Source organism: Cajanus cajan, chromosome 4 (assembly GCF_000230855.2).
Source record: "Cajanus cajan strain Asha chromosome 4, NIPB_CcT2T_4, whole genome shotgun sequence".
Classification (NCBI taxonomy): domain Eukaryota; kingdom Viridiplantae; phylum Streptophyta; class Magnoliopsida; order Fabales; family Fabaceae; genus Cajanus; species Cajanus cajan.
The window spans coordinates 7358476-7386303 of record NC_138520.1 but is presented as its reverse complement, the minus strand read 5'-3'; the positions used below and the strand labels follow the sequence as shown (position 1 = coordinate 7386303).

Sequence of the window (27828 nt, the reverse complement as noted above, 5' to 3'; positions counted from 1 at the left end):
ACTCTAAACTCAAAGGTTTGAAGTAGAATCCAACCCCAAACATCCAAGACTAAGACTCATTGGAAGCTAAAGAAAGAGAAGAAGGAAAGGGTTTCAAAACTAAAAACCAACCCAAGAAATTATAGTGTTACAAAAAATATAATTTAGACTATAATATAAAAAAGAAAAAAAGAAAAAAGAAGTAAGGTTGTTAATTATGAGTAAAGATATAATTATTTAAAAAATCATATTTAATAAATTAGAAAATCCAATAGACAAAGTAAGAATTCAAATTTAATTAAAATTCATTTTAATTTTAGGTGAAATAAAATGATACCTAATCCCTACACCTTTTTATTTGATTCCTCTTAAATTGTCCTCATAAAGTATTCCATGCTAAAATAGAAAATCTCAAAAAGAAATCTTTATTGCTTTCTTTTAGTTTTAATGTATTTTTTTTCCTCAAAACCAATTAATTTCTCTTACAGTGATTTTTAATACACAAACCATCTCACAGTTTTTTTTTTTTCATTAAAAGACTTGTTTAAGAACCACTTTTTACGCGGGACTAAATCAAAAACCTTTTTTTATCAACATTATTTACATAGGACTAAATCGAAATGTCGAAAAAGGAACAAAAACAAAATGCATTTAAACTTTTTTTTTAAGGTGGGAAACTTTATTAGAATGAAGTGTTGGAATTACAATAAATGCTATGCCAGAATTCCGATTCTGGTGTTGTATTTGAACACAATCATGTATTTACATATAAGGTAAGGAAAATTTATCCCTTCATTTTCAAGCTTATTTATTTACTTTTTCTATAACTATGCATTTGAAACAACATGGCGTACTTCTATACTTCTCTCTCCGACGTCTTTTCTACTCTTAATCCTCCGAACCAATTCTCTAGTCATGTTGAAGAAAAGTACCTGCAAAAAGGTACTTTTATGCTTAATTCAGTATAATAAATATAAATATATTGTAAATAAATAATTTTATCTTAATATATAATACTATGAATCTAAATATCAATAGACCTTAATATGAGATTACTAATTAAGTAATATGTCTCTAATCCATTATTAGATCTAATTATCTTGATTATTTTCATTCATATTAAACAATTATTCGATATTCTAGACGAAAGGTTGATACTTGCTAAATAACTTATGGTGTGTTTGGAAAAACGTTAGGTTAAACATAACTCATATTTTCTCTAATTTATGAGTATAATTACTTTGTCATTTGGAACATGAGAATGTGTAAAAGTCCATTTTAAAATATTAAAATGGAAAACCAAACATGCTGTTAGACTTTTGAATGTATCGATACTTGAAGGTTCCAACCGAGTATGAACTATACATGCTTAGGTGTCCTTGGTTACCGAAAGACGAGTCGTCTATGTATTGACTCACCCGATGTCTTCTATTATCGAAAGGAGTCTAGGCATCTAAGGTTGCTGGGAAATATCTGATAACATCGATTTTCGATTACCTAAGAGTCCATCCGGAATAGCATTCATCTGATTCATTTTTTTTTTCGTAGTAAAACTGATGTGAGATTTATTATTGCTATCACTCCATTCAAACCAAAAGGAAAATAGCTTCAACAAAAAAAAAGGAAAAGTTTTGTAAACTCCATTAACCTTCTCAAGCTTTGAAGCCATTAGTTTAAAACCTCTATTCACCCTCTCAAGTTTTGAACCCATACAGTACCAGTTACCAGCGTTAGCAATTAGCCATGTATATACGCCTAGTTTGAAGTGCAATTAATTCCACATACATGGGCGGAGAGAACACCAGATCTCGTGATATGCAAGCGTTTTAGCATTAATTGAATCCATTAATTCAATAGATTTTAGTAATAAGAATTGAATAAAGCTAAAGATATTGCTCTTTTTTATCTTTAAGCAATATTCACTTGTGACTTAATCAGTAGTACTTCGTTCCCAACTTAAGGCTGCATGGCAAATTTTCGAGTGCATATTCATTAAGAAATTTTGGTATGTACCATGTTTCGGATGTGCTTTACATTACAAAACAACTAGCACATGCAAATTAGCCACAACACAATGAACAAATGAACTAAATAATTATAAAAAGTTGCGTTTGATACAACATGATTAGGCAAATAAAAAAAACATGCCTAAAACAATGCAACTCAATTAGTGGAAACCAAATCACAAAGATGAAATCATATCTTTCTTTAACAAAACAAGCACACATGTATACTCACACGAAGAATCTGACAAAACTCACGTTGGTTGGTAAAACTCGGTCAGTTAAATTTGCTCCTACACTAGATCATCTGGCCCAGCAAGCACGACCTGACATTTACAAACAAAATACTCCTTTTTAATTTGCATGAATGTCCAAAATGAAATAACAAGGAAGCTAGGGATCCATTTCAGCAAGGAAAAACATTTTGAGTTCTTGAAGCAAATTTGTAAGTGGTAACATCTAATTAATGAGGAGACAAGAAAGCCTACATATGAATCAGTAGATAACAAGGAAAGAGGGATGCATACATTACAATCAAGAGCATATTTCCTGGCAATCATAATGGCTACATTTCTTTCTCTCTCTGATTCAAAGGTTAATACAAATGAGAGGCCCTTTCTAGCTTGCCAAAACAATGCCTTTGCTGCATTACCGGCATCACCTCTAACTCCACATAGCTATAGTTCAAGAAAATGTTAGTTTAAGGGATATAGCCGAATAGAGAACTTAAAAGATGATAGACCACAGAAAAGTACACCAATGAAAGAATGAAATATTGCACTTTGATAAAAACGTGTTACTATTTATGTAGGATGTCCATATAAATAAAGAATAGAATGGAGTAATTCTGTACATGGAAGACATTGACACAACTGTTAATTCCCATGTGAGTATTTGTGTGTTGGGGCAGGGCACGGGGGTGGAGAGCCTTTAACTTTCATGTTTAATAACATGTTCTGTGACACAATAATGACCAATTGACAAAATAGTACCTGCATTGATGGGGAGTAAATCTCTCTAGCTTTTGTAATCCAACCTCTGCATAGCTTTATCCTCATTCTCCCCACATTAAATGAATGAGTAGAATGTGATGAGTGATCTTTTCCATTCATCTGGGAAATAACTACCTGTATAAAACCAAATACAAACTCCATAAGAATTATTGTGCTAAAAATTGTCTATTATCCTAAGCAGATAACAAGGAAAATGTGAAAAGGTGAAAGTAGATAGTTAGGTACTGTTGGATAGAAATCCCAAAATTTATGGGATATTATTATGTTGCAGAATTTCAGGGATTAGGATCTATGATTTATTCTTTATTGTTGTTACTGATTTATAGGGATTACTATTTAATTATAGGAATTGCCTATTATTTGTTTCCTTTTTTATTTCCCTGTTTTACCTATTTATGTACTAGACCAATCATTTGAATAATAAGAAGAAGAATGATTTCTTCCACTTCTGATAATATGGTATCAAGAGCCAATTCTTCTTCATCGTAGATGAAAATTCAATAAAGTTTCATGGCTGATGCGCCACCCACACAACCATCCACACCAGAAAATATTTCGCCTTCCAATAGAAACCTAAACAACCCAGCCCATATGGCTTCATCCTTCCAACCTATTGACCTAAACCCCTCAATTCAAATAACCCAACACAAATTAAATGGGTTAAACTTTCGAGAATGGTACCAGTCGGTCCTTCTTGTCATCAAAGGGAAAGGAAAAATGGGCTATCTTACAGGGACTTCTGCAGCTCCACCAATGACTGATCCTTCCTACAGTAACTGGGATGCAGAGAACTCCATTGTCATGGCTTGGTTGATAAACTCAATGGAACTTAAAATTGGCAGAACTTACCTTTTCTGCAAAACTGCCCATGAAATATGGACCACTGTTCAGGAGATGTACTCAGACCTCCAAAACTCAGCTCTTGTATCTCGGAAAAATGATCTAAAGACTATCCGTCCTAAAGAGGCCAAGACATGGTGTGATCATTGCCAAAAACCTTACCACACCAAGGAGACATGCTGGCTCATTCATGGAAAACCTGCAGATTGGAAACCTAGAAGTCAGCGCAAAGCTGCTGCCTCTGTTAATGTTGCTGAATCTTCTGCAGATTTAAAGAAGCAATATTCTGCTATTTTTTCTGATGAGCAAATGGATATGCTAAAGAACCTACTCTCTCAACTCAAACCTGAAGCTTCTGCACCAGAAAACTCTACAGCAAACATTGCTCACAAAGGTAATGGTCAGTTTTCTTTCTTGTCTAGACAGGAAAATACAGGAGAATGGATCCTAGATTCTGGAGCTACTGACCATATGACAGGGTCATTGGCTGACTTTACGTCATACAAGAAAGTTGATAAAGGTGTTACTATTACAGTAGCTGACGGTAATTCATCAATGGTAGCTGGTACTGGTGACTTAAACCTGTCAGGACTAAAACTAAAATCTGTCCTTTATGTTCCTGAATTAAAATACAGTCTCATATCTGCCAGTAAATTGACTAAAGATCTAAATTGTGCAATAATTTTTTACCCTTCTCACTGTATTTTTCAGGATTTGTCTTCGGGGATGATGATTGGCAGTGCTAAGGAACATAATGGTCTGTACTTTGTATCTAATTCACCATCAAAGTCGGATTCTCCTCAAACCATCTCCCTATCAACCGTGTCAGATTCAAATGTTTTTCTATGGCACAACCGTCTTGGTCACCCTAATTTCAATTATTTGAAACACTTGTATCCAGATTTATTCATCAATAAAAATATTTCTTCTTTTAGGTGTGAACATTGCATTCTTGCAAAACAATCTCGAACTAATTATCCCTCTCATCCCTATCAACCATCACAACCCTTCCACCTCATTCATAGTGACATATGGGGTCCTTCTCGAATTCCTAACATAAATGGAGCTAGATGGTTTATCACCTTTATAGATGACCATACTCGTGTGTGTTGGGTGTACCTCTTGAAAGAAAAATCTGAAGCCAGCACAACCTTTAAACAATTTCATAAACTTGTCACCAATATTTTTGGCTCCTCAATTCACATCCTTCGTACTGATAATGGGCGGGAATACTTCTCTAATGATCTTAATGGTTACCTACATGAACATGGCATATTCCATCAAAGTTCTTGCAATCATACCCCGCAACAAAACGGGGTTGCTGAAAGAAAAAATCGGCACATTTTGGAGGTTGCTCGTTCTCTTATGTTCACCACAAATGTTCCCAACCATTTTTGGGGAGAAGCTGTGTTAACTGCTACCTATCTTATCAATCGTCTTCCCTCCAAACCTCTCCAATTTTTAACCCCTCTTAACTGTCTAAAAAGTTTTTTTCCTTTAGTCAGAATGTTGGAGTCTATTCAACCAAAAATATTCGGCTGTACAGTCTTTGTTCATAACTCAAGTCCTACAAGAGGAAAACTGGATCCAAAATCTCATAAATGTATATTCCTTGGCTATTCTCCCACACAAAAAGGGTACAAATGTTACTGCCCAAAATCCAAAAGGTTCTACATATCATGTGATATCACTTTTCTTGAAAATCAACCTTTCTTTCACAATGATTCGTTTCAGGGGGAGAATATGATTGAACCTCATCATTGGGATCCTTCCATCTCTCTTCCAATTTCTCTTCCTTTACCTGAACCTATACAAAAAGAATCTGAAACAGAATCTACACCAATAACCAGTCAAGGGGGAGAATTAGAAAAGAGGACTCAAAATGAGTTCAAATTTTTTCCAAAATTCTACACTAGGAGACATAATGTTCCTTTGCAAGGTCAATCTTCAGACTTGGAGCCAAATCATGTGGAAGCAATAGACTGTAACACTGAAGGTAATTGTGCAGTTGAAAATCTTAATGTTGAAAATGATACTATGGATGAATTTGACTTGCCTATTGCATTACAAAAAGGAGTTAGATCTTGTACAAAGCATTCTATATCAAATTTCCTCACATATTCTAACCTATCTCCGAGATATAGAGCTTTTGTTACAGAATTGGATAGAGTTCAGATCCCAAACACTGTCTTTGATGCTCTTAAAGACGAAAAATGGAGAGCTGCTGTCCTAGAGGAAATGGCTGCACTAGAAGAAAATAAGACCTGGGATATTGTCAAGCTGCCCAAGGAGAAGAAAGTTGTGGGCTGCAGATGGATATTTACCACAAAAATGGGTGCAGATGGGAAGATAGAAAGGTATAAGGCGAGGCTAGTGGCCCAAGGCTATACCCAAACCCATGGTATAGATTATGAAGAAACATTTGCACCAGTTGCAAAACTTAATTCTATTAGAATTCTCATTTCTCTCGCAGCAAATCTGGATTGGAAACTACACCAATTAGATGTGTAGAATGCTTTCTTGAATGGGAAGTTGGAGGAGGAAGTTTATATGAAATTGCCCCCTGGATTTGAAGGAGAAAATAATGATGTTGTGTGCAGGTTAAATAAGTCCCTGTATGGACTGAAACAGTCCCCAAGGGCCTGGTTCACAAGATTCAGCACTACTATGAAACAACTTGGCTATGTTCAAAGCCAAGCAGACCACACCCTTTTTGTAAAAAAATCCAAAGATGAAAGAAGGGCTATTCTTATTGTGTATGTAGATGACATGGTAATCACAGGTGATGACAATCAAGAAATTGACAATCTCAAAAGTTGTTTGCAAGCAGAATTCAAGGTTAAAGATCTTGGGCAGCTTCAATACTTTCTTGGGATGGAAATAGCTAGAAGCAAGAAAGGTATTTTCATCTCACAAAGGAAGTACACTCTTGATTTGCTTCGAGAAACAGGGAAATTGGGGTGTAGACCTGCAACAACTCCCCTAGATCGAAATTGGAAGCACAAGATTATTGAAGATGATCCTCTAGTTGAAAAGGAGAGATATCAACGCCTTATAGGAAAACTAATCTACCTATCTCTCACTAGACCAGATATTGCCTACAGTGTTAGTGTGGTAAGTCAATTTATGCATTCTCCTAGGAAGAGGCATTTGGATGCTGTAAATCAGATTCTTCGTTATCTCAAAAGTACTCCTGGAAAGGGATTACTGTTCAGAAAAAATGAACACAGAAGTGTAGAGTGTTTTGCAGATGCTGATTGGGCAGGTTCAATTGAAGATTCAAAATCTACCACAGGATATTGTACAAAAGTATGGGGAAACCTAGTGACATGGAGAAGTAAAAAACAATCGGTTGTTGCAAGAAGCAGTGCAGAGGCTGAATATAGAGCAATTGCTCAAGGAGTTTGTGAACTGATTTGGATAAAAAGATTATTACATGATTTATTTATTCCCCTTCAAGAGCCTGTGAAACTGTACAGTGATAGCAAGTCAGCCATAAACATAGTACATAACCCAGTGCAACATGACAGGATGAAACATGTAAGAATTAACAGAAACTTCATCAAGTCAGAAATGGAAAATGGTACATTTTCTCTACATTATGTTCCAACCAAATTACAAGAAGCAGACCTGCTAACAAAGGCTTTGTTGAAGTCAGATTTTGAGTCTAATATTAGCAAGCTAGGAATGACTAGCATCTATTCACCAGCTTGAGGGGGAGTGTTGGATAGAAATCCCAAAATTTATGGGATATTATTATGTTGCAGAATTTCAGGGATTAGGATCTATGATTTATTCTTTATTGTTGTTACTGATTTATAGGGATTACTATTTAATTATAGGAATTGCCTATTATTTGTTTCCTTTTTTATTTCCCTGTTTTACCTATTTATGTACTAGACCAATCATTTGAATAATAAGAAGAAGAATGATTTCTTCCACTTCTGATAATAGGTACACAAGGTTGTCAATCTCGAGAGTTTACGTAATCTCGTGGAGGCTCCGTAAACTCGTATCGTAAACTCGTCTCGTAAACTCGTAAGAGATTACTCAATAATAAATAAATAAATAAATAAATAAAAATAACATAATAATTGAATATTTTAACTCCCAAATAGCAAATTACATTAATAATAAATGTTCTTAACACAAATTTAAGATCAAAAGTTCACACAAATGACAAAACACAAGTTCTTAAAAATAGACAAATAAAAAACTAAGACATCACATGAGTAACGGAGGTGAGGAGCAGTGGTGCGGCGCGGAGGAGGTGTTGCGCTCGCGGTGGCGAGGCGCGCGGAGGAACGGAGGTGAGGAGCGGTGGTGTCGTGCGGAGGAGGTGTTGCGCGCGGAGGTGGTGTGCGCGGAGGAGGTGTGTCGCACGCAGAGGAGGTGTGTCGCGCGTGGAGGTGTGTCGCGCGCGGAGGTGTGTCGCGCGCGGAGGTGTGTCGCGCGCGGAGGTGGTGTCGCGCAGAGGAGGTGGTTGAGGCGCGGAGGTGAGGAACGGAGGTCAGGAGCTGAGGTGAGGCGTGGAGAAGAGAAAAGAGTCGTGAAAGAGGCGCTGCGGAGGTTAGAGGAGAAAAGGAGACAAAGTGCCCTAACCCACAACACAAAAAGTGCGTTTTGTGTAAGTGAAAAAAAAAAAATGGTGAACTCTTAATATCGGAGGTAGTCTCGCGAGTTTACACGAGTTTACCCGAGTTTACCGAGATTGCTCCGAGTTCACTAAAAAACGAGTTTACCTCCGAGTTGTACAGGTAAGCTCTTGTAAACTCGTAAACTCTATGAGTTTACGAGTTGTCACTAGAGATTGACAACCACATACAAAAAATGAAACATCAAACAAGTTATAACAAATGTAGGATACCCACCCCTTCAGACACAAAAATTCAAGGAATGTAAGGTACTATTTATGCTACAAAATTCAAACACAACTCAAATATACATCCACCATTATCCAAACATCGGAATGAGAAAATTGATAAAATGTCTTTAAGAAGTGATATTTTCTTTTGATACTAACTTGTGGTTTATCACCTACACGAAGGGGGAAAAGGTCAAACAATACTCAAAACTTGGTCGAAAGTTTGCAACAGTAATAATTCTGGGTAGATATTATGGGGGCACTAAGCTTGTCAGGGATTAGTAGTGGAGGTGGAAGTGGATGAGGATGGGATAGGAATGGAAATAGGAAAGGGATATATTCCATCAGAGGGTCTTGAATCTCCTATCAAGAAGACAAGAACTTTCTTGTCAGGAACTTACATGCAAATTTCTCAACCAAAAAAGCAAGGCCTGTAATGTTTGTTGAATTATAAGACCGCATGGAATTTTAGCTCTATGCTTTTTAAAGACCATCTTCATAAACAACTGATAAAGACAAACAGATGTTCTACATTTTCTGTGTTGAAAGCTTTAAGTTGATAATTTGAATAGCCTTTTCTGCCAGGAATAGTCAAAATTGCTGAATCTAAAAAAGGATGTGGATAACATACATTAAAATCAGTATTAGATTTCCTTAGAAGTGTCTCCACATGGCTTCCAAGTCCTGAAACTGTTACAAACCAACAGGTAGCTGTTAGCCTTTCTTGTCTACTTCTATTCATCAAAAGGTATTGTCAGGTACAAGAAAACCCAAACCATACATGCTAAAACTAGAATAGGTTGTTTGGGAAAAACAAAAGGTAAGGCCCATAACAAAACTAACCAGTTTGAATGGGATTAGTTGTTAGTGTAAGTTTTTTCCCATTGGAGACAATATCTACTTGTAAGATTCTCCCAACATCAGAGGGGTCAGGAGCATATATTGATTTGTTGGCACCTGAGACATATAGGCAAACCAACTTCAAACAGTATAAAAAATAATCAAGATAAATTAGCTGTTGGAGCCCGTTCAAGCAAAAAGCAGCATAAATAAAGTCAAATAAGATACATAAAAAAATATTCATTATGAAGGTTACATATAAAAATGGATTCCAATACCAGATTGGAGCCATACATCTTGTAAAGTCAATGCACTAACAGGAGCAAATGTGGCAGAAAAGCATGACAGGTATATTCAAAAAAATATTTACTGGATTGTAAATATAGGTTAATTAAGTGATATCGCATTTCCACTTTTTTTGGATAATTCATCCAAATTCTTATAAATCTGATCGAATGCAGATTTCCACTAGTATTGAGAAGCAAGAAGTTTGCAAGGGAAGTATCCTTAGATGCCAGTAAAGTGATATTACATCACCAGAAAGAGATTAAACAAAAAGAAACATAGTATAATTTATCATATGTCCAGCTTCTATATAACAGTCTATAATGAAACAAAGCCTACTTGATCAAAAAAATCTGTTCAGCCACAAAGCACTACTGCTTAAAAAATTTCAGTCATATCAATAGCATGTGCAAGCTTAATACCTACATACTTCTGTACCTCTGGATAGTACCGGGCATATACCAATTTTTTTTAATTTTACTTCTTCATTTAAACATCCCATTCACGCAGGACACAAATGAAGCATGAACAATGTATAATGGATTTAGCATAGATTAAATTCCTAGCCACGACTCAATTGAAGAGAATTTGATACCATGTCAAAGACCAAATCAACCCAAAAGCTTAATCTAATATGTGGAGGCCATGAAATTAATTCATATCTCTTGCACACTCATGCAAAGTACTTTTAGGCTTGAAGTGTGAACAGTGCACAAGTCCACTTTACCTTGTCCTTAAATTTAATTTAATAAATTTGGAACGGAGTTGGCAAAAGTTGAATCCATACTATTTGACTTAAAAGGCTTTGATACCATGTCAAGGACCAACTATCCTAAATGGTAAAGCTGTTAAGCAAAGGCATATGAATGGTTTTACATCTACAATGGAAACCAAAATGGCTGATTTGTATATACACAGATGATAGAGTCATTGAAAAACTTCTAGAAGGATTTCAAATTATGAATCAAGCATAAAATTTACTAAAATAAATCAGTACAAATACTAAGATCTGGGTATTATGAAACATGATTGGAAAACAACTAAAAGAGAGGTACCTGAAATAACTTCCCTCCAGCTGCCTTCAGATGACAACCGATACCACTGAAATGAACATTTCGAAACTTGTGGCACTTCATCTGAGCAAGGTTGGACTCGCAGATATGAGCCCAAAGCTTCAGAACCATGTAAAATGTATAAACAGGATTTATTTTCCTCATCCCTCTTGTTCATGGTTAGCTGGAAAGGATGAAATAAAGTTATTCCAGGAAAAGTAAATTTGAATAACAGATGGACTTTACAGTAACTTAGCATACAAGAGCTGGGAACAGTCAAAGACTGGTATATTAAAATTTGGATCGTTAAGATTTGCAATAATTTCCTAGTTATCAGCATTCATCATATTCAAGAATTATAAGTACAGTGATTATCTCTTTAGCCGGTTTCCCATGATTTTTTCCTTCCCATTCAATTTGGGTGTAGCCATCCTTAATAATAAAAAGAAACCAACAGAACTCAAGTCCAGCAGTTAAAAGATTACAAAGATAATTTATAATTGATATGCATAAAAAAGGTTTAGGATAGGGTCATTCCATGGTTAGGGCATGCCACAAGCCTTAGTTGGACAAAATATACTTTTGCGCCAACCCACATTGGCGTATTTAAAAATATATTTCTGTGAAGTTGGAATAAAGCTATTTGTATTCGAATAAACTATTGTCTAGATCAAATAAACAAAAAAAGAAGAATAAACTATTGTCGTCCTACAATGAAAGTCAAATTGATAATAGACACGATAGTTAATTTGAGCAAGAAAAAGTAAAACTATATATCAACAAACCTCTTTCTGAAGCTTAATTGAAAATATAGATTTCTCTCGAATTTGATCCCTAAGAGCACGAAGTTCATATTCCATCGCCATCACCTGAAATAAAAAAGTACTCATATTTCACCATTATGAAGAATGGGTCTTTAAATTATGACATGGCTAATCGCACAGGTATTGGTAGTTTGGTACAGGTTATCCAAAATGTTATGAATTTAGACAAGGAAATTTTAATAGATTTAGGATACAGGTATAGCAGATTATATTAATTAACACCAACAGTAGTAATATATTTATTTACACAAAGATTAATATTAACATGTAATGTATTTTCAGATATGTTATGGCCTATTTTACACAATTCAAATCAAATTTCAGCATTTAATGACATTTCTATGCATTTCAAATGTTTCAAAATCAAAATTTCCTATTTGTAAGGTTTCAGGGGAAAATGTGGTATCCAAGCATGGTTTAAGATATGTGAAAGTACAAAATTTTCAAAAAAATGGAGTGTCAATGCTTCTTGTCAACATATGGATTATTATTATTATTATTATTATTATTATTATTATTATTATTATTATTATTAAATAATAATAAAAATGCAGTATAGTGAAATTAAACTAAAACTATCAGCTACAACATTATTGAGGAAGCAAAAAGCAATTCACCTTGCTTGGCTGATGCAACAATTTGATTCTTCTAGCCTCTTGAACCTCTTCTATTAGTCCATCCACGTCCTGTCAATGAGGAAAAACAGAGTGTATACTTTACGTGTTAAACATAACAATAACAACATAATATCAATAAAGCATCTTTAGGAATTTTCCATATTAACTAAACAACAAGCAAAGAAATATATACAGGGTAGTCAAAAAACACAAGCTTGTTCGTTTACGCATTAGATTTTTCACATGTATGAAAGTTTGAAATTTTCTAGGTCAAGTTTGTATAGGTGATGAGGAAATTAACTTCATAAGAAGTTCTTAACTGATACGGTTATTCTAGGTAGAGCTAGTCTCGAAGAAGAACCAAGAAGAAGAATGGGTAGGGATTCCAAGGAAATGAGAATGGAGTCCGAACACTAGAACTTTTATTGAATTGAGAGGAAATTTACAGGAAGAATTTTTACAAGTCATGAATGAATCAATTGAATTCGATGGAACTGTTATATACATTTCAGAACTAACAACCTTCCTAACTAACTGGTGGCTCATGATGTGCCACGTGGCTAACTAACTACTAATAGGGCTGATCCTAGCTGGAGTCTTATACAGGTTCCTGTATCAATCCACCCTCCTTCAGCTAATCCTTGTCCTCAAGGATTGAAATTTGGAAACCTCTTCTTCAAGTCAAAGAGGAACTCCCAAGTAGCCTCTTCTGGCAGCAGATGCTTCCATTTAACCAGTACCTTAGTCACAGCCTGGTTGCCCCTTTTTACTGACATCCTTTCTATAATGGCTTCTGGCTCCTTGATCCTGGTTTCTTCATCAGTCATTGGACAGTGAGTTGATGTGCTGGCTGTTCCTACAAACTTCTTCAATTGGGACACATGAAACACATTGTGTACTGATGATCCAGCAGGTAGTTGTATTTTGTAGGCCACAGAGCCAATCTTGTCGAGCACAGTATATGGTCCATAGTATTTAGGAGCCAATTTAGCATTGCCTCTAAAAGCCACAGAAACTTGTCTATAGGGATGTAGTTTGACAAACACCAAGTCCCCTACCTCAAATGTCCTCTCAGATCTGCTTTTATCAGCTAATTGTTTCATCCTGTCCTGGGCTCTCCTCATATGGAACTTGACCATTTTAAGTTGTTCTTCCCTTTTGTGTAAGCTTCTGTCCACAAGTTCAATTTTTGACTCACCAGGTAAATAAGGTAAGAAGGCTGGAGGTGGCTGTCCATACATAATCTCATAAGGGCTGGCTTTAATAGTGCTGTGATGTGTGGAATTGTACCACCACTCAGCTAAAGGTAGCCATTTAGACCAATTTGTAGGATCATCTGAACACATACACCTTAAATAGGTCTCAAGGCATCGGTTAACAACTTCTGTCTGTCCATCTGTTTGAGGGTGGTAGGCAGTGGATAATTGGACCTGAATTCCTTGAGATGCCATGAAGTCCCTCCAGAAATTGCTGATAAAAATCGGGTCTCTGTCACTAGTTATTGAAGCTGGACAGCCATGAAGCTTGTAGATGTTATCCATAAAGCATTGAGCCACTTCAGAAGCAGTGTATGGATGCTTTAAAGCCATGAAATGAGCTGCCTTGCTCAGTCTATCAACCACCACAAAGATCACCTGCTTCCCAAAGGAGTTTGGAAGACCTTCAATAAAATCCATAGTGATGTGCTGCCAAATCATATCAGGGATTGGGAGAGGCTGCAGCAGACCTGGAGGTGCAGAATTATCATACTTGCATTGTTGACATGTGGGGCATTGATGGATAAACCTTCTGACATCCTTAGACAAACCTTTCCAATATACCACAGATTTGATCCTTTGATAAGTAGCATCCCTACCCGAGTGGCCACCACTTGCTGAAGAATGCAACCAGTCCAGAATTTTTCTTCTCAACTCAGAGTCATTGCCAACGACTAGCCTTCCTTTCCTCCTTAACTCCCCACCTGTCCATGAAAACGCCTTGTGTGAAGAAGGGTCAAGCTGAACCTCAGCAATCAGCTTCTGTAGAGAATCATCAACCTGCCAAGAAGTTTTAATTGCATCCAGCAATTCAGAATTGGGTTGGTGAGTGGAGATAGCAGTACATTCTACCCTTGAAAGAGCATCAGCTGCCAAGTTTGCAGTGCCCTGCTTGTATTCAATTAAGAAGTCAAATTCCATAAGCTTGACCAACCATTTCTGTTGGAAGGCTGTAGAAAGTCGTTGATCCAGAATGTATTTGAGACTTCTGTGATCTGTTCTGATGATAAATTGCTTAGGCAGTAGGTAATGTCTCCATTTTTGGACAGCAAAGACAACAGCAAGGAGTTCCTTCTCATATGTAGATAAGGACTGTTGCTGCATATTCAGAGTTCGGCTTATAAAGGCAATTGGATGGTGATTCTGCATCAGGACAGCACCTAACCCTATGCCAGAAGCATCTACCTCCAGTACAAATGGTTGTGTAAAATCAGGTAAAGCCAAAACAGGTGCCTGGCTTAAATGGACCTTAAGGCACTGAAAAGCAAGTTTAGCCTCAGAAGACCAAGTGAAACCATCCTTCTTTAACATATCATTCAGAGGTTTAGCTATAGTGCTGTAGCCCTTCACAAATCGTCTATAGTACCCTGCCAATCCCAGAAAACCCCTTAGTTGCTTTAGTGTCTGAGGAATAGGCCAATTCCTGACTGCTTCTACTTTTGCAGGATCAGTAGAAACTCCCTTGCCCGTGATAAAGTGACCCAAATATTCAACTCGAGCAACCCCAAAATAACACTTAGATTTCTTGGCAAATAAGGCATTAGCTCTCATGGTTTTCAGAACTGTTTGTAGGTGCAGTAAATGCTCTTCAATACTCTTGTTGTACACTAGAATGTCATCAAAAAAAACCAGCAAAAACTTCCTCAAAAACTCACTAAATACTGAGTTCATCAATCCTTGAAATGTAGCAGGGGCATTGGTTAAGCCAAATGGCATAACCAAGTACTCATAATGGCCTGAGTGGGTTTTAAATGCTGTTTTATGGATATCCTCTGCAGTCATTCTGACTTGATTATATCCAGATCTCAAATCTATCTTGGAGAACACAGTGGAACCATGGAGTTCATCCAAGAGATCATCAACCAGTGGTATAGGAAATCTATTTTTCACTGTGTGTTTGTTAAGTTCCCTGTAGTCAATACAAAGTCTCCAGCTTCCATCTTTCTTCCCAACCAACACAACTGGGCTGTTATACGGGCTACTGCTGTTTTGTATAATTCCACTTTGTAAGGACTCTTGGATCAAGCTATCTATGACATCCTTCTGCTGTTTAGAGTATCTGTAGGGCCGTTTATTTACAGGGTTAGAACCTTGTATCAGAGGGATTGAATGGTCATGATTGGGACGCCTAGGAGGAAGATTAGTAGGTACTGCAAACACATCTGCATATTGGAGTAATAGTTGCTCAATACTATTAGGAATGGAGGAAGGATCAGCATGAGTGGACAGGGAGTGGAGAAGCATCCCATCCCCAGAGTCACAGAGCTGCAGCATTGAGAGATGGACACCAGCAGCCAATGTCTTAGGCACTTGCTGTTTCCGAATAGTCCTAATATTGGTAGATGAGGTACCTCTCAAAATATGTCTCTTACCCTTAGCATGGAACACCATGGTTAACTTGTCAAAGTTCCATGTAATATCACCTAAAGTAATCAACCACTCTATGCCTAGAACCATATCACAACACCCCAGGGGCAGGAGCATGATATCTGAGGTGAAAACAGTGTTCTGGATTAGCCAAGAAAATCCTTTAACCATTGTATTAATTTGAACTCTAGCACCATCAGCCACAGTCACAGTAACAGAATCCATATCCTCAAGTTTACATCCTAGCCTCTTGGCAACATTGACATCCAAGAAGTTGTGCGTACTGCCACTGTCAATGAGAATATGTAAGGGTTTTTTCCTTGATTGACCTGTAACTCTCATGGTTTTGAATTTGGTAACTCCAGTCAAGGCATTGACTGAAATTAAGGGATCTGAACAGATGTCAACAGTAGAATCATCATCAGGGTCCACCACTTCTTCAGAATCAGAGGTGTCATCTAATTCCATAACATGGATTTGAAGTTTCTTGTGTGTCTTGCTATGTTCAGGAGTAAAGGGCTCATCACAGAAATAACACAATCCTTTAGCCCTTCTTTCACTCATAAAGGCAGGGGTAAGCTGTTTAGTAGTTTGTGTTTTGGGTTTGTTATTGTCCACTGGTTTGGGAGGGTTGGGTAACAGGGGTGGTTTGGTCACAGGGTTAAGTTTAGGTATTCTGGAAAATGGTTTTGCTGTTGTAGCAGTGACATTAGCATTTTCATACATTTTAGCTAAGGAGAAGGCTTTCATAACCGAAGTAGGTTGGAACATTCTAACCATCATTTGAATCTCCAGTTTTAGACCACCAAGAAAGCAACTCAATTGATGTGACTCAGACAATTCAATTCGAGAAACAATGGCATCAAAATCATTGTGATAATCTGTTACAGTACCTCTTTGCCTAAGTCTCATGAGTTCTGCCATAGGATCTTCACAAACTTCACCAAATCGTTCCAGCAAGATTTCTGTATAATCTTTCCATGATGGCAATTTGTCGATGCCCACATTCTTCACATAAGCACTGTGCCATTGGAGTGCTTTCCCTTCGAAATGGATCACAGCCAAACGGACTTTGTAATCGTCAGGGGTTTGATCTACTGAGAAGAAGGTTTCGCACTGGGTAATCCAGTTCTTGATGCCATCTCCATTGAAACGAGGAAAGTCCAACCGCGCAAGCCTCGTGTTGCAAGAATAAGGGCGAGAAGAATTTCCGGTGGCGGCAGAAGAAGGGGGCGGGCGATTTTGAAGCATTTCCTCAAGATAATTCCTTAACGAAGCCCCAATATCCATGAAGCGTGATTCCAACGATGTATCAAGATCTGCGAAACGTGATTCCATGGAAGTCTTGAAGTTCTCAAAATCTTCGCGAACGGTGCGGGTGTTATCTGCCATGGTGATTGTGGTTGGAAGGTAACAGCTTTGATACCAATTGATACGGTTATTCTAGGTAGAGCTAGTCTCGAAGAAGAACCAAGAAGAAGAATGGGTAGGGATTCCAAGGAAATGAGAATGGAGTCCGAACACTAGAACTTTTATTGAATTGAGAGCAGTGTTATCAAATAACCGTTATGGCGGCGCCATAACGGGGCCATAACGGCGTGGCGGCGGCGGCCGCAATCCGTTATGGCGGATTAGGGTGAAAATGGCGGGGTTCCGCCATTTTGGAGATGGCGGCCCGTGGCGGCCGTTATGGCGGGTCTGGCGTGGCGGTCCGTGGCGGACATGGCGGACATGGCGCCGTTATTGGGCCTTTTTTTTTTTTGTTTTTCGTTTTGGGCCGGGTTTGTTTCCGGGTTGGGCACCCAACAGATGATTTAGGGCATTAGAAACCCTAAATCACTTCCCTTTCGTGCAAACCTCCCCCCCCCCCCACGCAACTGCTCCGACTCCACGCCGCATCTGCCACCGTCGCCGACGACGCAACCGCCACCGACACCGACGCAGCCTCCGACGCAGCCGCCACCGTCGCAGCCTCCGACGCAGCCGCCACCATCACGTAACCTCCGCTAGCATCACTGTCGCGCAAACCTCCGCCACCACCATAACCTCCGCCACCACCGCAGCTGCCTCCGCGCACGCCACCCTAGCCTCCCCGCGAGCCACCACCACCTCCGCCGTCACCTCTGCACGCCACCGTGACCTCTGACAGCACCACCGTGACTTTCCGACAAGATTTTCTTCCCCCTCCTTTGAGTTTTGCCATCACAACTGCCACCGCATCCGACTATCCGACAATGTCAGGAGAGGCAGATTCAAACTCTCGGCCACCGACAATGTCATCTTCTAGTTCCATTAATTCTAAGAGGAGTGACGTTGCTTGGAAGCATTGTACACCGGTTAGGAATGACAATTGTGTTTTGCTATTTTTTAACATTGTTGCTTTGTTTTGATGGCTGTTTTTGTTTATGTTTATGTTTCTTAATGTGGCTGTGTTTGTTATTTTTCTGCTTTTGCATCATATTATATATATATATATATATATATATATATATATATATATATATATATATATTTTTTTTTTTTTTTTTTTTTTTTGTCCGCCATGATGTCCGCCATAGACCGCCATGGCATCCGCCATGGCAATATGGCACTTAAAGGTCGTTGCCGCCATCCGCCGTATAACCTTATTGATAACCTTGATTGAGAGGAAATTTACAGGAAGAATTTTTACAAGTCATGAATGAATCAATTGAATTCGATGGAACTGTTATATACATTTCAGAACTAACAACCTTCCTAACTAACTGGTGGCTCATGATGTGCCACGTGGCTAACTAACTACTAATAGGGCTGATCCTAGCTGGAGTCTTATACAGGTTCCTGTATCATTAACGTATATAATTATATATAACGTCATTTTAGAAAAATGCAAAATTGTATTATTTACATATTATTTTCTAGCTGCATCCTTCATACAGAGAATAAACCTCTCTTTGCTATCCTAAAATTGTATTATTTCGTAATTCTTTGCTTATTCCCATACATTTGATTCTCCTGTGTACATTGAAATTATTATAGTGTAAAGTAAAGCTTGATTATGAATTCATTAATGCAAAATTATGCATACATACACATATAATCGTGTAATCAAACAGCATTTTAGTACCTGTGGTTTAGAAGCTTGGGAAGCTTTTTCTTGTTCCTCAAGTGCCTCCCCAATTCTCAGCACCACTGACCTAGCACTTTGGATTTCGGCACAGGCAAAAGACTTCTCTTGATTAACCAACTTTTTAGCATCTTCGGAAGCCTATTAGAACAAAGATGGATTCAGATTTTTTTTGTAAACAAAAATCAACATATTTGAATGGAAGAAGTAGAAAATTAAAGCTATTTCAGAAAGCCCTGGAGAAGTAAAAATAGTTGCAGAGCTTATCAGTGTTTAAACGATATATCAGTACTACTAATGAATAATTATCACCATTGTTTCAATACATTATAGAGGAGAATACAAATGACAAAATAATTTTCAGGGTGACCAATTTCGTTCCATTATATAAAATGTCAAGGGACCAATGTTGATCTTGTGAAAGGTGACAGGAAAAAGAAGGAACCAAAGGTGCCCTTCTGTGGGATTGGAATGCCTTATGCAATAAAGTTTGAAACAGGTTATTTGTATACACATACACAAGTCAAACTAGTACAATCTGTAAAGAAATATCCAAACGAAAATACTGGAATTTGATCAAAGAAATAGTAGTGAAAATTCAGAAATGGTTCAATTAAATCATAACTATAAGCAGAAAGTTTAGAAGGCGATTCTAAAGCGATTTACAAAAAGTTTAGATGTCAAAGATGACCTGTTTGAGAAAGTTTACAAGCTTCTTCACTTCAAACTTCTCTTGAATCAATTCTCCCTCATTTTGAGTCAACTTAACTGCCAAAGCTTCCACCTGTGAGAAATATATTGTTATAAGTCAGGAACACTCAATTTTTGTCCAGTCATCAGACAGAATGAAATATCATATCAAACTTTGAACAATGTACTCAACCATGGAAAATATAAATTAACGAACCATAGAGATAGCTTTCTCCACATCCTCTTTGTTTCTTCCAGCAAATCGGCCTCTTAAAGATTCTAATGCATCTCTTAGCTTTTTCAAAAGAACATGTCCCTCCAAAGATGCCACCTCTCTTAGCTTTGCCTGAATTCCACACAAAAGGGGGGGGGGGAGAATCTCTCTTAGCTTTGTTGAAAGAAATATAACTCAAACTAAGTGCCAAAAAAAGGATGAACTTCAATAACAAAATTTCTTTCAACAAAGGTAGTCCCAATTGACTAAAAACTAAAAGAGATCTAACTTGAACCTAAATCACCTGATATTTATTTTTTGCTTTTTACCAGACTAATGTATATTTGACAGAACTGGGGAGTGTTGAATACATATTGGCTTTTTCTATTGAGGAAAGGAAAAGTAGACCATGAGCAAATAATAAAGATAGAAACCTCATTAGACAACTTAGCAGCTGCAGCCAAGTTTTTGTCAAATTTACTGGCAAGGTCACGAACTGAGATACGCTTGTGTTGGTCTGACAAATTGGAAGCTTCTTGTTCAATAACATCCTTCAAAGAAGGACCCTGGTTATCCTCAACTGGCTCTTCCAGAATTTGATTATCAGCTCCCAGTTTGTACTTTGGAAAACTGTTAGAAATAAAGCTCACGTCAGCTGAAACTGGCGGAAATGCCTCCATTGGCATCCTGATTTCGACTTCAGGACTTATCTTTGTCATGGTGAAAATGGGTGTGATCTGGTAAGAAGAATTGCAATATTTATGAGACCTTCAATTAAGAATATATCAGTGATGAGTAAAAAGTAAAACAATATTATAGAAGACTCCATTACAATTAAACCCAGCTTAGTGAAGTAAACGGAGAACACATGAAATGTAATATAGATAAGGTGAAGCCTTGAAAGAATCCAAAAAAGTTAGAACACAAGATGGAATCAGGATGGTTGATACTTCTGGGATCTGTCTACTACAACTCAATACTCCTTTACCAGGAGAGAAAAATCAATACTAAATAAATGTAGCATTTAGCTGAACCAGATTGGATAATTAAAGCTCTGGACTTCCACTCTTCTTTGCTATGCATATGAAATTATGAATGAACTTTAAGAAGCATCAAACACATATAGTCCTGTGCCAAGCATAAAGTGAATGGACATTCCAAATTCATGCCCATGCAAGTAAATGGGATTAAAACAAAATCAAAATTCAAAAACTAAGCAACATAAGTTCATGAACTGTTGCTGATGATCAGGCAATCAATCATGTCCTAGTTCCGTATAAAAGGATGAAAAACTTGAAGTGTTGTTACTGAAGATTCGCTGTGAAGGAGGATAAAATCTTGACGTGTTACTACCAAATATTAGAGTTTGAGGCGAATATACATGGTTTGATATAAGATACAAGATGGGTTTAGACTAAAAAAGGCCATTTCATTTAACTTCATCTAGTTTGAGCAGAAAAAAGTGGTCGGACACATCAATTGTCAATCAATTCAAATATGTCTGAAAACAGGAAAAAGAAAAGGATAAAAGTATTCGTCCGGCATTAAATTAGAAGAAAAATAGTATTACATCAATAGTAGAAGCTGGCATTAACACCAATAGTGAAAGGGAAAAATTAGAAGCAATAATACAGACTAACAGCTATGGTGTGGTTGATTATTAACCTCAAAACATTAAAGTGCTTTATTAATCTTAGTGGAAAAAAAGAGATCAAGCGCAGTCGCCATGGCAACAAGCATTAATATTACCAAACTACATTATCAAATGAATTTTCAAGTTACTGCAGCAGTTTCCTAGTATAGAAACAAAAATAAAAATCAGATTAACAAAAAAGAGCATGGTTTCTCCTGCCCCAACAAACACGCAAAAACCATGTAACCACATAGATCTACGCAACAGAAACAAAAAATTGCAGACAATGACGCAGGCGCCTAACACATAATAAATCAATAATAAAAATAAATAAATAATAGAAAGAGAAACAAAGTAAAAACATTGATAATTCGAGATCAAACATGAGGATTATCGGTTAATTACATAAACATCTAAAAATGCATTCCTGAGCATCATCAAAGCAACTGAACCCACATTCCACAATTCTCATTCTACTTCAATTACAAACACACACACAAAAAAAAAAAAAGCAAAATCTTACTTGTTAGTTCTCACTCACAGCAACACTTGTACTTGAGGCAACAAGAAGCAAAGAATAGAAACAAAAAATAAAGCGAGAGAGCAAGAGCTGCATGCAACGGAAATGGAAATGCGAGAGAGAGGTCACATAAAAACAAGATAGTAACCGGAAAAAAAAAAAAAAAGAGTTACCACAGCTTAAGCCGGTAGCAGGTAAGCAAAAAGGAAAGAGACAAGACAGGATTGAAGTTGAAGGGTGACAACAAGAACAGAGAAGAACGATGAGGAGAGGAATAAGGAGAAGGAGAAGAAGAAGCAGAAGAATCTAAAGAGTGGCCATTAGTGTAGCTTTTTGAAAAGGTTAAAAAAAAAATGAGTGAGTGAAAGAAAGAAAGAAATGAAGAGAGAAAAGAAAAGGTTGCAAACCTGACTCATTTGTCTCCCCTCCCAACGACTTGAAATCAATTTGTTTTTCGCTAACTGCATCATTGTTACGCCCTCCCTCGGGGTGGGGGCCACCTTCCGTCACCCACGCGCCGTCCCCACTACCTCCGTACCATGGCCATAGGGATAGCAAATATACTTATACTCGCGGGTAATATTTGAACTCGTTCCGACTTTGACGGGAAATGTCCGGTTTGATCGGTATGGGTAAAAGTTAAAACTCGATATATTAAATTGGGTACGGGTACGGGTATGGGACCGTTTCTATTTTTAATTTAATACTCACTTTTAATTTAATTATATTAAAGAATTTTAATATTTTTTTTATGTGTGAATATTTATTATAATATGAGATAGAGAAATAACATAATTATAATTATAATATAATTAAAAAAATAATTTAAAAATATTATATTTAAAAATAAAAATAAAAAATAAAAATTTTGACGGTACGAGTACGGGTACGAGTATACTCGATACCCGACGGAGACAGGAATAGGAATGAAAATCACATACCCGACGAGTACGGAAACTGAGATGGATTTGGCTCGCGGGAACGGGACGGGTATCATGAAACCGTACCCGCCCGTCCCGTTGCCATCCCTACATAGCCACGCCTATCTACGCCTCTTCCCTTAGCGACTAAAACGCACGCGCGCGCCTGCGCTTGGGACAATCATCCTACCCTACCACCGTTTTTTATTTTTTTTTATCGCTCTTTTACAGCAGGGAGTGCTGTTTGGCGGGGTGTCGTTCTTTTGACTCCCTTTTTCCCATAATGTTCCTCCGTTTTTCTCGTATTTATTCAATTGCCACCACCTGAATTAATGGATAATATATAAAGAATAAAAAATGGAAATTTAATTTATCTTTAAACTATCAGAGACCGTAGCTTTCCTCGGTTAATTTTTTTTATAAGCAAAATATTTTTCAATATTGGAAACTGTACCTTCTCGAGGGTATTAAATATAATTCTGCTACTCCTGCAGGGTTTCATCTTTCATGATATATATCTTAAGAGGAGAGTAGTACTTACAAAAGGCATTTTGATGTTTAAGTCATTTATCAATCTTAAAAATTTCAATGTTAATTAAATTGGTAATTATGAAATTTATTTTTATTAATCACTAATTACACTTATTTATACTAATCTTGATAAATTTAGGTCCATAACTAGACCTATTAAGGTTCAATAATCTTGATAGATATGAAATAATTTAGATTCTTTTAACCTGGTCAAGCACTCCTTAAAATATCTATGTCGAGGATTTTTCAATTTCCTCTTATAGTAATACTTTGGTCTTATCCATATCCGGTATCCAAACAATCTAATCCATTTGTAGAAGAAAAAAAATTGAACACCATCATTTTTTTTCTTCTAAATGTTGTTTTACTGGCCTAAAATTAATTTTAAAATATAAAAATGAGCAAAAAGAACTCATTACTATACTCGATTTCGTTCACTGCAGCGTGGTGATTTTTGGGTCAAAATAAAGTTCGAAGTGGCCCTTGAAATAGGAAAAAACAGTATTTGATGGTTACATGCGTATAAAGAAACTGTAGATGATGGACGATGCTTTGATGTTGGGGAAAAAAATATACAAGGGAACAAAGACAAAGTGTTGTTTGTTTGGTTTTTTTAGTTAGCCAACTATCAAATTGAGATGGCTTAAGACTTTATCCGTGTGTGACTTTTTCTTTATATTAATTCTTAAGAGAGAAAAAAATATATATATCAAATGTTCCAAAGTATGAACATAATTTTTTTTATTGTGACATTTATAATTGAACCTCGGATGTGGGGCCATTTCCGGTAAACAAGCACGCGTACGTCCGTATGAAAAGGAATTTTAGTTTACGTATTTATCATGTATTTCATGTAATAATTCGTTATCTTAAACTTTTATTTAATATTTGGTATTTAAATTTGTTTTTAATTCTAACAGGACATTATTTATTATATTTGCACAAAATAAGATTTTATAGATTCACGTGCAATATCTTTGATGATTGTGTCTATTTACATTTAAAAAAGGAGAGAATATAAATCATTCACTAAAAAGAAAATAAAAAAGCGCCCACGTTATCCCAGTATTGTGTAGTTGAGAGCACTATGCATGGAAATCAAATCATACATGTGAAATATATATGCGATCGCTATCACGGTTGGTTTTTCTATTTTTCAACATTTTGTAACTTTTGTTATATGCCCTTAAATTTTGGGATTAGTACCCATAAATGATTCTATAATGCATTATAGTATAAAAGGAAAGTTTCCTTTATTTGTGACTTGTCTTGATGGTGAAAGAGCACCAACTGTGTGTAAAGGCTGGAGTTATAGGTATTATTTTTTTAATGATGGATGCAATGACTAATACGTAATACGCAGTTATGAGGAAAAAGGGATCATGCTTGTTGAATCATCTAATTATTCAAATGGAGATCGATCAAACTAACTTTGTCACCAGGCTATTTTTTACATTTAAGGCTATGTCTATATTCGAGGCTATTTTTACATTTAAGGCTATGTCTATATTTAAGGCTCTTTTTTATAATACAAGCATGTGACTGCATGTGTTTAGCAATTTATTTTAGCCGATACTTAACTAGTTGAGTTTGTTTTATCAAAATAAATATATTTGGTAAAAAAATTATTTTACTATACAGAATTTTCATAATAATGTTTGGTTATAACTTATTACTGTTTTCCTTTTTAGTAATTTAATCATTTTCTTATTTATTACCTCTTTAAATATTGTACTATTTATTTTGATAAATTTTCTCCTAATATCAGGTTATTGGTTTTAATTAATAGACCAATTATTTTAAATTTTTAACAAAATATTTTATATTTAAGTAAAATTAAAAGACTTTTGTAGATAAAATTACAAGAATTTAAAATTAGTTAAAAACAGAAAACTATGATTACATAAAAAAAATGTTTATAAAACAAAAAATTATATAAAAACATATAATATATAATTTCATATCATTTTACATTTACCAACTTATTTTAACTAATTTTATTAAACACTTCTAATATAATAAGTTAATTTAATGACTTTAATCAAGCTTTTAACTAAAAAAATAAATTTTCAATTTACATATATCTTATCAACTATTTCTGTTAAACATAGTTTATATCTAAATAGTTATTTGTCTTTTCTATATGTTTTAGTATTGATAACAAAAATGAAACTTAATGTAATAATTTAAATTTTAAAATATATTAATTACAAGGATGGTTTAATTTTACTTTTAAAAAAGGAAAAATCAAACAAAATATTTTTATTTCTCATAAGTTAAAAGTAGTAAGTTACATATAATATTAATAAAATTTATAATGTAAAATTTCTTTTTTTAACGATAAACAAATAGACTTATTGTTTCAACATAATTATCAAGAAATAATTATTTTTTAAAAATTATAATAAGCTGCAAAAAATATAAATTTTTTAAAATGAGTTAATTTAAGTATGCAAGTTGCAAATAATAATTAATACATTAGTTAAAATTTTATCTTAGAATTTGAATATATAAAATATTCGAGGGAAAAACAAAGAAGAAAGCATTGATTCTTATTTATGTAAAACCTCTAATAATAATAAAAATAAAGTGGTGATAGAAAAGTTCTTATTCTTTGTCCATCATTATTTTCATGTCACGCCCAATACAGGAAGAGTTCCTTAACTAAAAGGCCTAATTACTCCTCGTATCATAATTTAGCAGACAAATCAAAACTAATAATAATGACATCATAGTTTAGTGGAGTAACAACACAAGAAGCATCAAAATGGCTTAGGGTTCAATGTTCTTCCATCAAGCATACCCCACATGCCCTTTTGGCCTCTGCAGCCTCGAAATTGAGACACTTCGACCAAAATCTCTCGATACATCCCTGTGCTGCTCACTTGTTTATATCATATATTATATTATTATTAATTTGCACTTCCTAACTGTCCATTATATATAAAGCTATGTCTTTAATTATAATCTATACATAGGTGAGTCTAGAGGAAGGAATCGCCGAAATGATGGCAATGTTAGAAATATAATACAGTGGTTATCATAACAGCCATTTTGGACTTGCACTTTTGCAAAATGCCATCTATTTGATTTATGCTTGCTCGGTTTTCTGACCCACATTCTTTCATTTGCTATTAGTTGTGGTGGGGGAGGATTTGGTAGCAAACAATTAACTTAATTATTGTCCTTAATTATTGTTAGGGCCTTTAGTGACCCGCAACTGATAGCACCTAGGCACTTACTTTAAGTACTTTTATTTATTTTTAGACTAGAGTTCCCAGCAAAGATCAGTTAATATAAAGTTGTTGCGATTCTAAATAGCCGATTTGTTAATAAGAAACAAGATTAGTATGATTTTATTGAGAGAAAAAAAATGTGTCATTTAAGATATATGAGATAACATAGCACATAGGTATATGACTCGTATTTACGGTAAAAGATTAAGAATATGTTTGGATACAAATTTATAAGAATTTTTAAACTTTTTATTGAAACACACTATTTATTTTTGATAGAAAATCTTTCAAAATTTCTTTTAACTAGTATGTATTTAAACAAGCTCCAAATTTGTATATTAATATATGTAAATTCATGTATTTATGTATAATTGATTAGTGAATATTCAATTTATTATGAAGTGTTATGATATATATATTCTTTTTTTTTTTACTTTCTTAAACTAATCTTATTTGAAATTTGAAATTAAAATTAAAAATATATTTAAAATACAATATCAATTAAATAAGTAAATGTTTTAATGATGATATCAATAAATAGAACAAAGAATCACTGGATTATTAAGAGAGGATACCAAGTAAAGGGGAAAAATCATGAAAAATATGAGTTCATACCAAAAATTCTAAAGAAAAGATACCAAGTCAAATTGAGATATATGTTCAATTTTAGGTCAATAGTAGTGTTATGGAGCAGTAAAAGACAACTAATTAATATTATCAAGGTATAAATGTGGAGTATAGAAATAACTGTGGTATAGCTCGTGAGATCCATGCATGTTTTACACAACAAATCAATTATGCAATGGAGTTACGTATAGTAATTCACTTTGGCAGAACTAAGCATCTCCAAGTACATAATCATTAATTTTGTTGAAGAAAAGATATTACTAGATTGCTTTAAAAAAAAAAAAAAGTACTAGATGACATCGAGATGAAGTATATAAGCACTAAAGGCTATATGTCGCAAGTATATTTATATAAAAAAAAAATTAAGAGTTTAAACTTTAAGGAAATACTTGATAGGGGAAAAAAAATTTC

The 27828-nt window shown here is 35.5% G+C and overlaps 1 protein-coding gene across 3 annotated transcripts; it reads right to left on the bottom strand.

Moving 5' to 3' along the window:
- Positions 1 to 1935: 1935 nt before the first annotated feature.
- Positions 1936 to 22533, bottom strand: LOC109817732 (stomatal closure-related actin-binding protein 2). Of its 3 annotated transcripts, XM_083074049.1 has the most exons (14): positions 22277 to 22504; positions 22107 to 22193; positions 20385 to 20687; positions 19954 to 20082; positions 19738 to 19830; positions 19047 to 19187; positions 12318 to 12386; positions 11662 to 11745; positions 10880 to 11060; positions 9543 to 9656; positions 9331 to 9389; positions 2975 to 3109; positions 2510 to 2659; positions 1936 to 2308 (listed from the first exon to the last, which is right to left on the bottom strand). In XM_083074049.1, the coding sequence occupies exons 3-14, from the start codon at positions 20667 to 20669 to the stop codon at positions 2276 to 2278; spliced, it is 1473 nt and encodes a 490-aa protein (XP_082930175.1). In that variant the 5' UTR covers positions 20670 to 20687; positions 22107 to 22193; positions 22277 to 22504; the 3' UTR covers positions 1936 to 2275. The 3 variants fall into 3 exon arrangements, with proteins under 3 accessions (XP_082930175.1, XP_020238658.1, XP_020238659.1); XM_020383069.3 differs by lacking the exons at positions 22107 to 22193; positions 22277 to 22504 and adding an exon at positions 22511 to 22533; XM_020383070.3 differs by lacking the exon at positions 22107 to 22193.
- Between the last annotated feature and the right edge of the window lie 5295 nt (positions 22534 to 27828).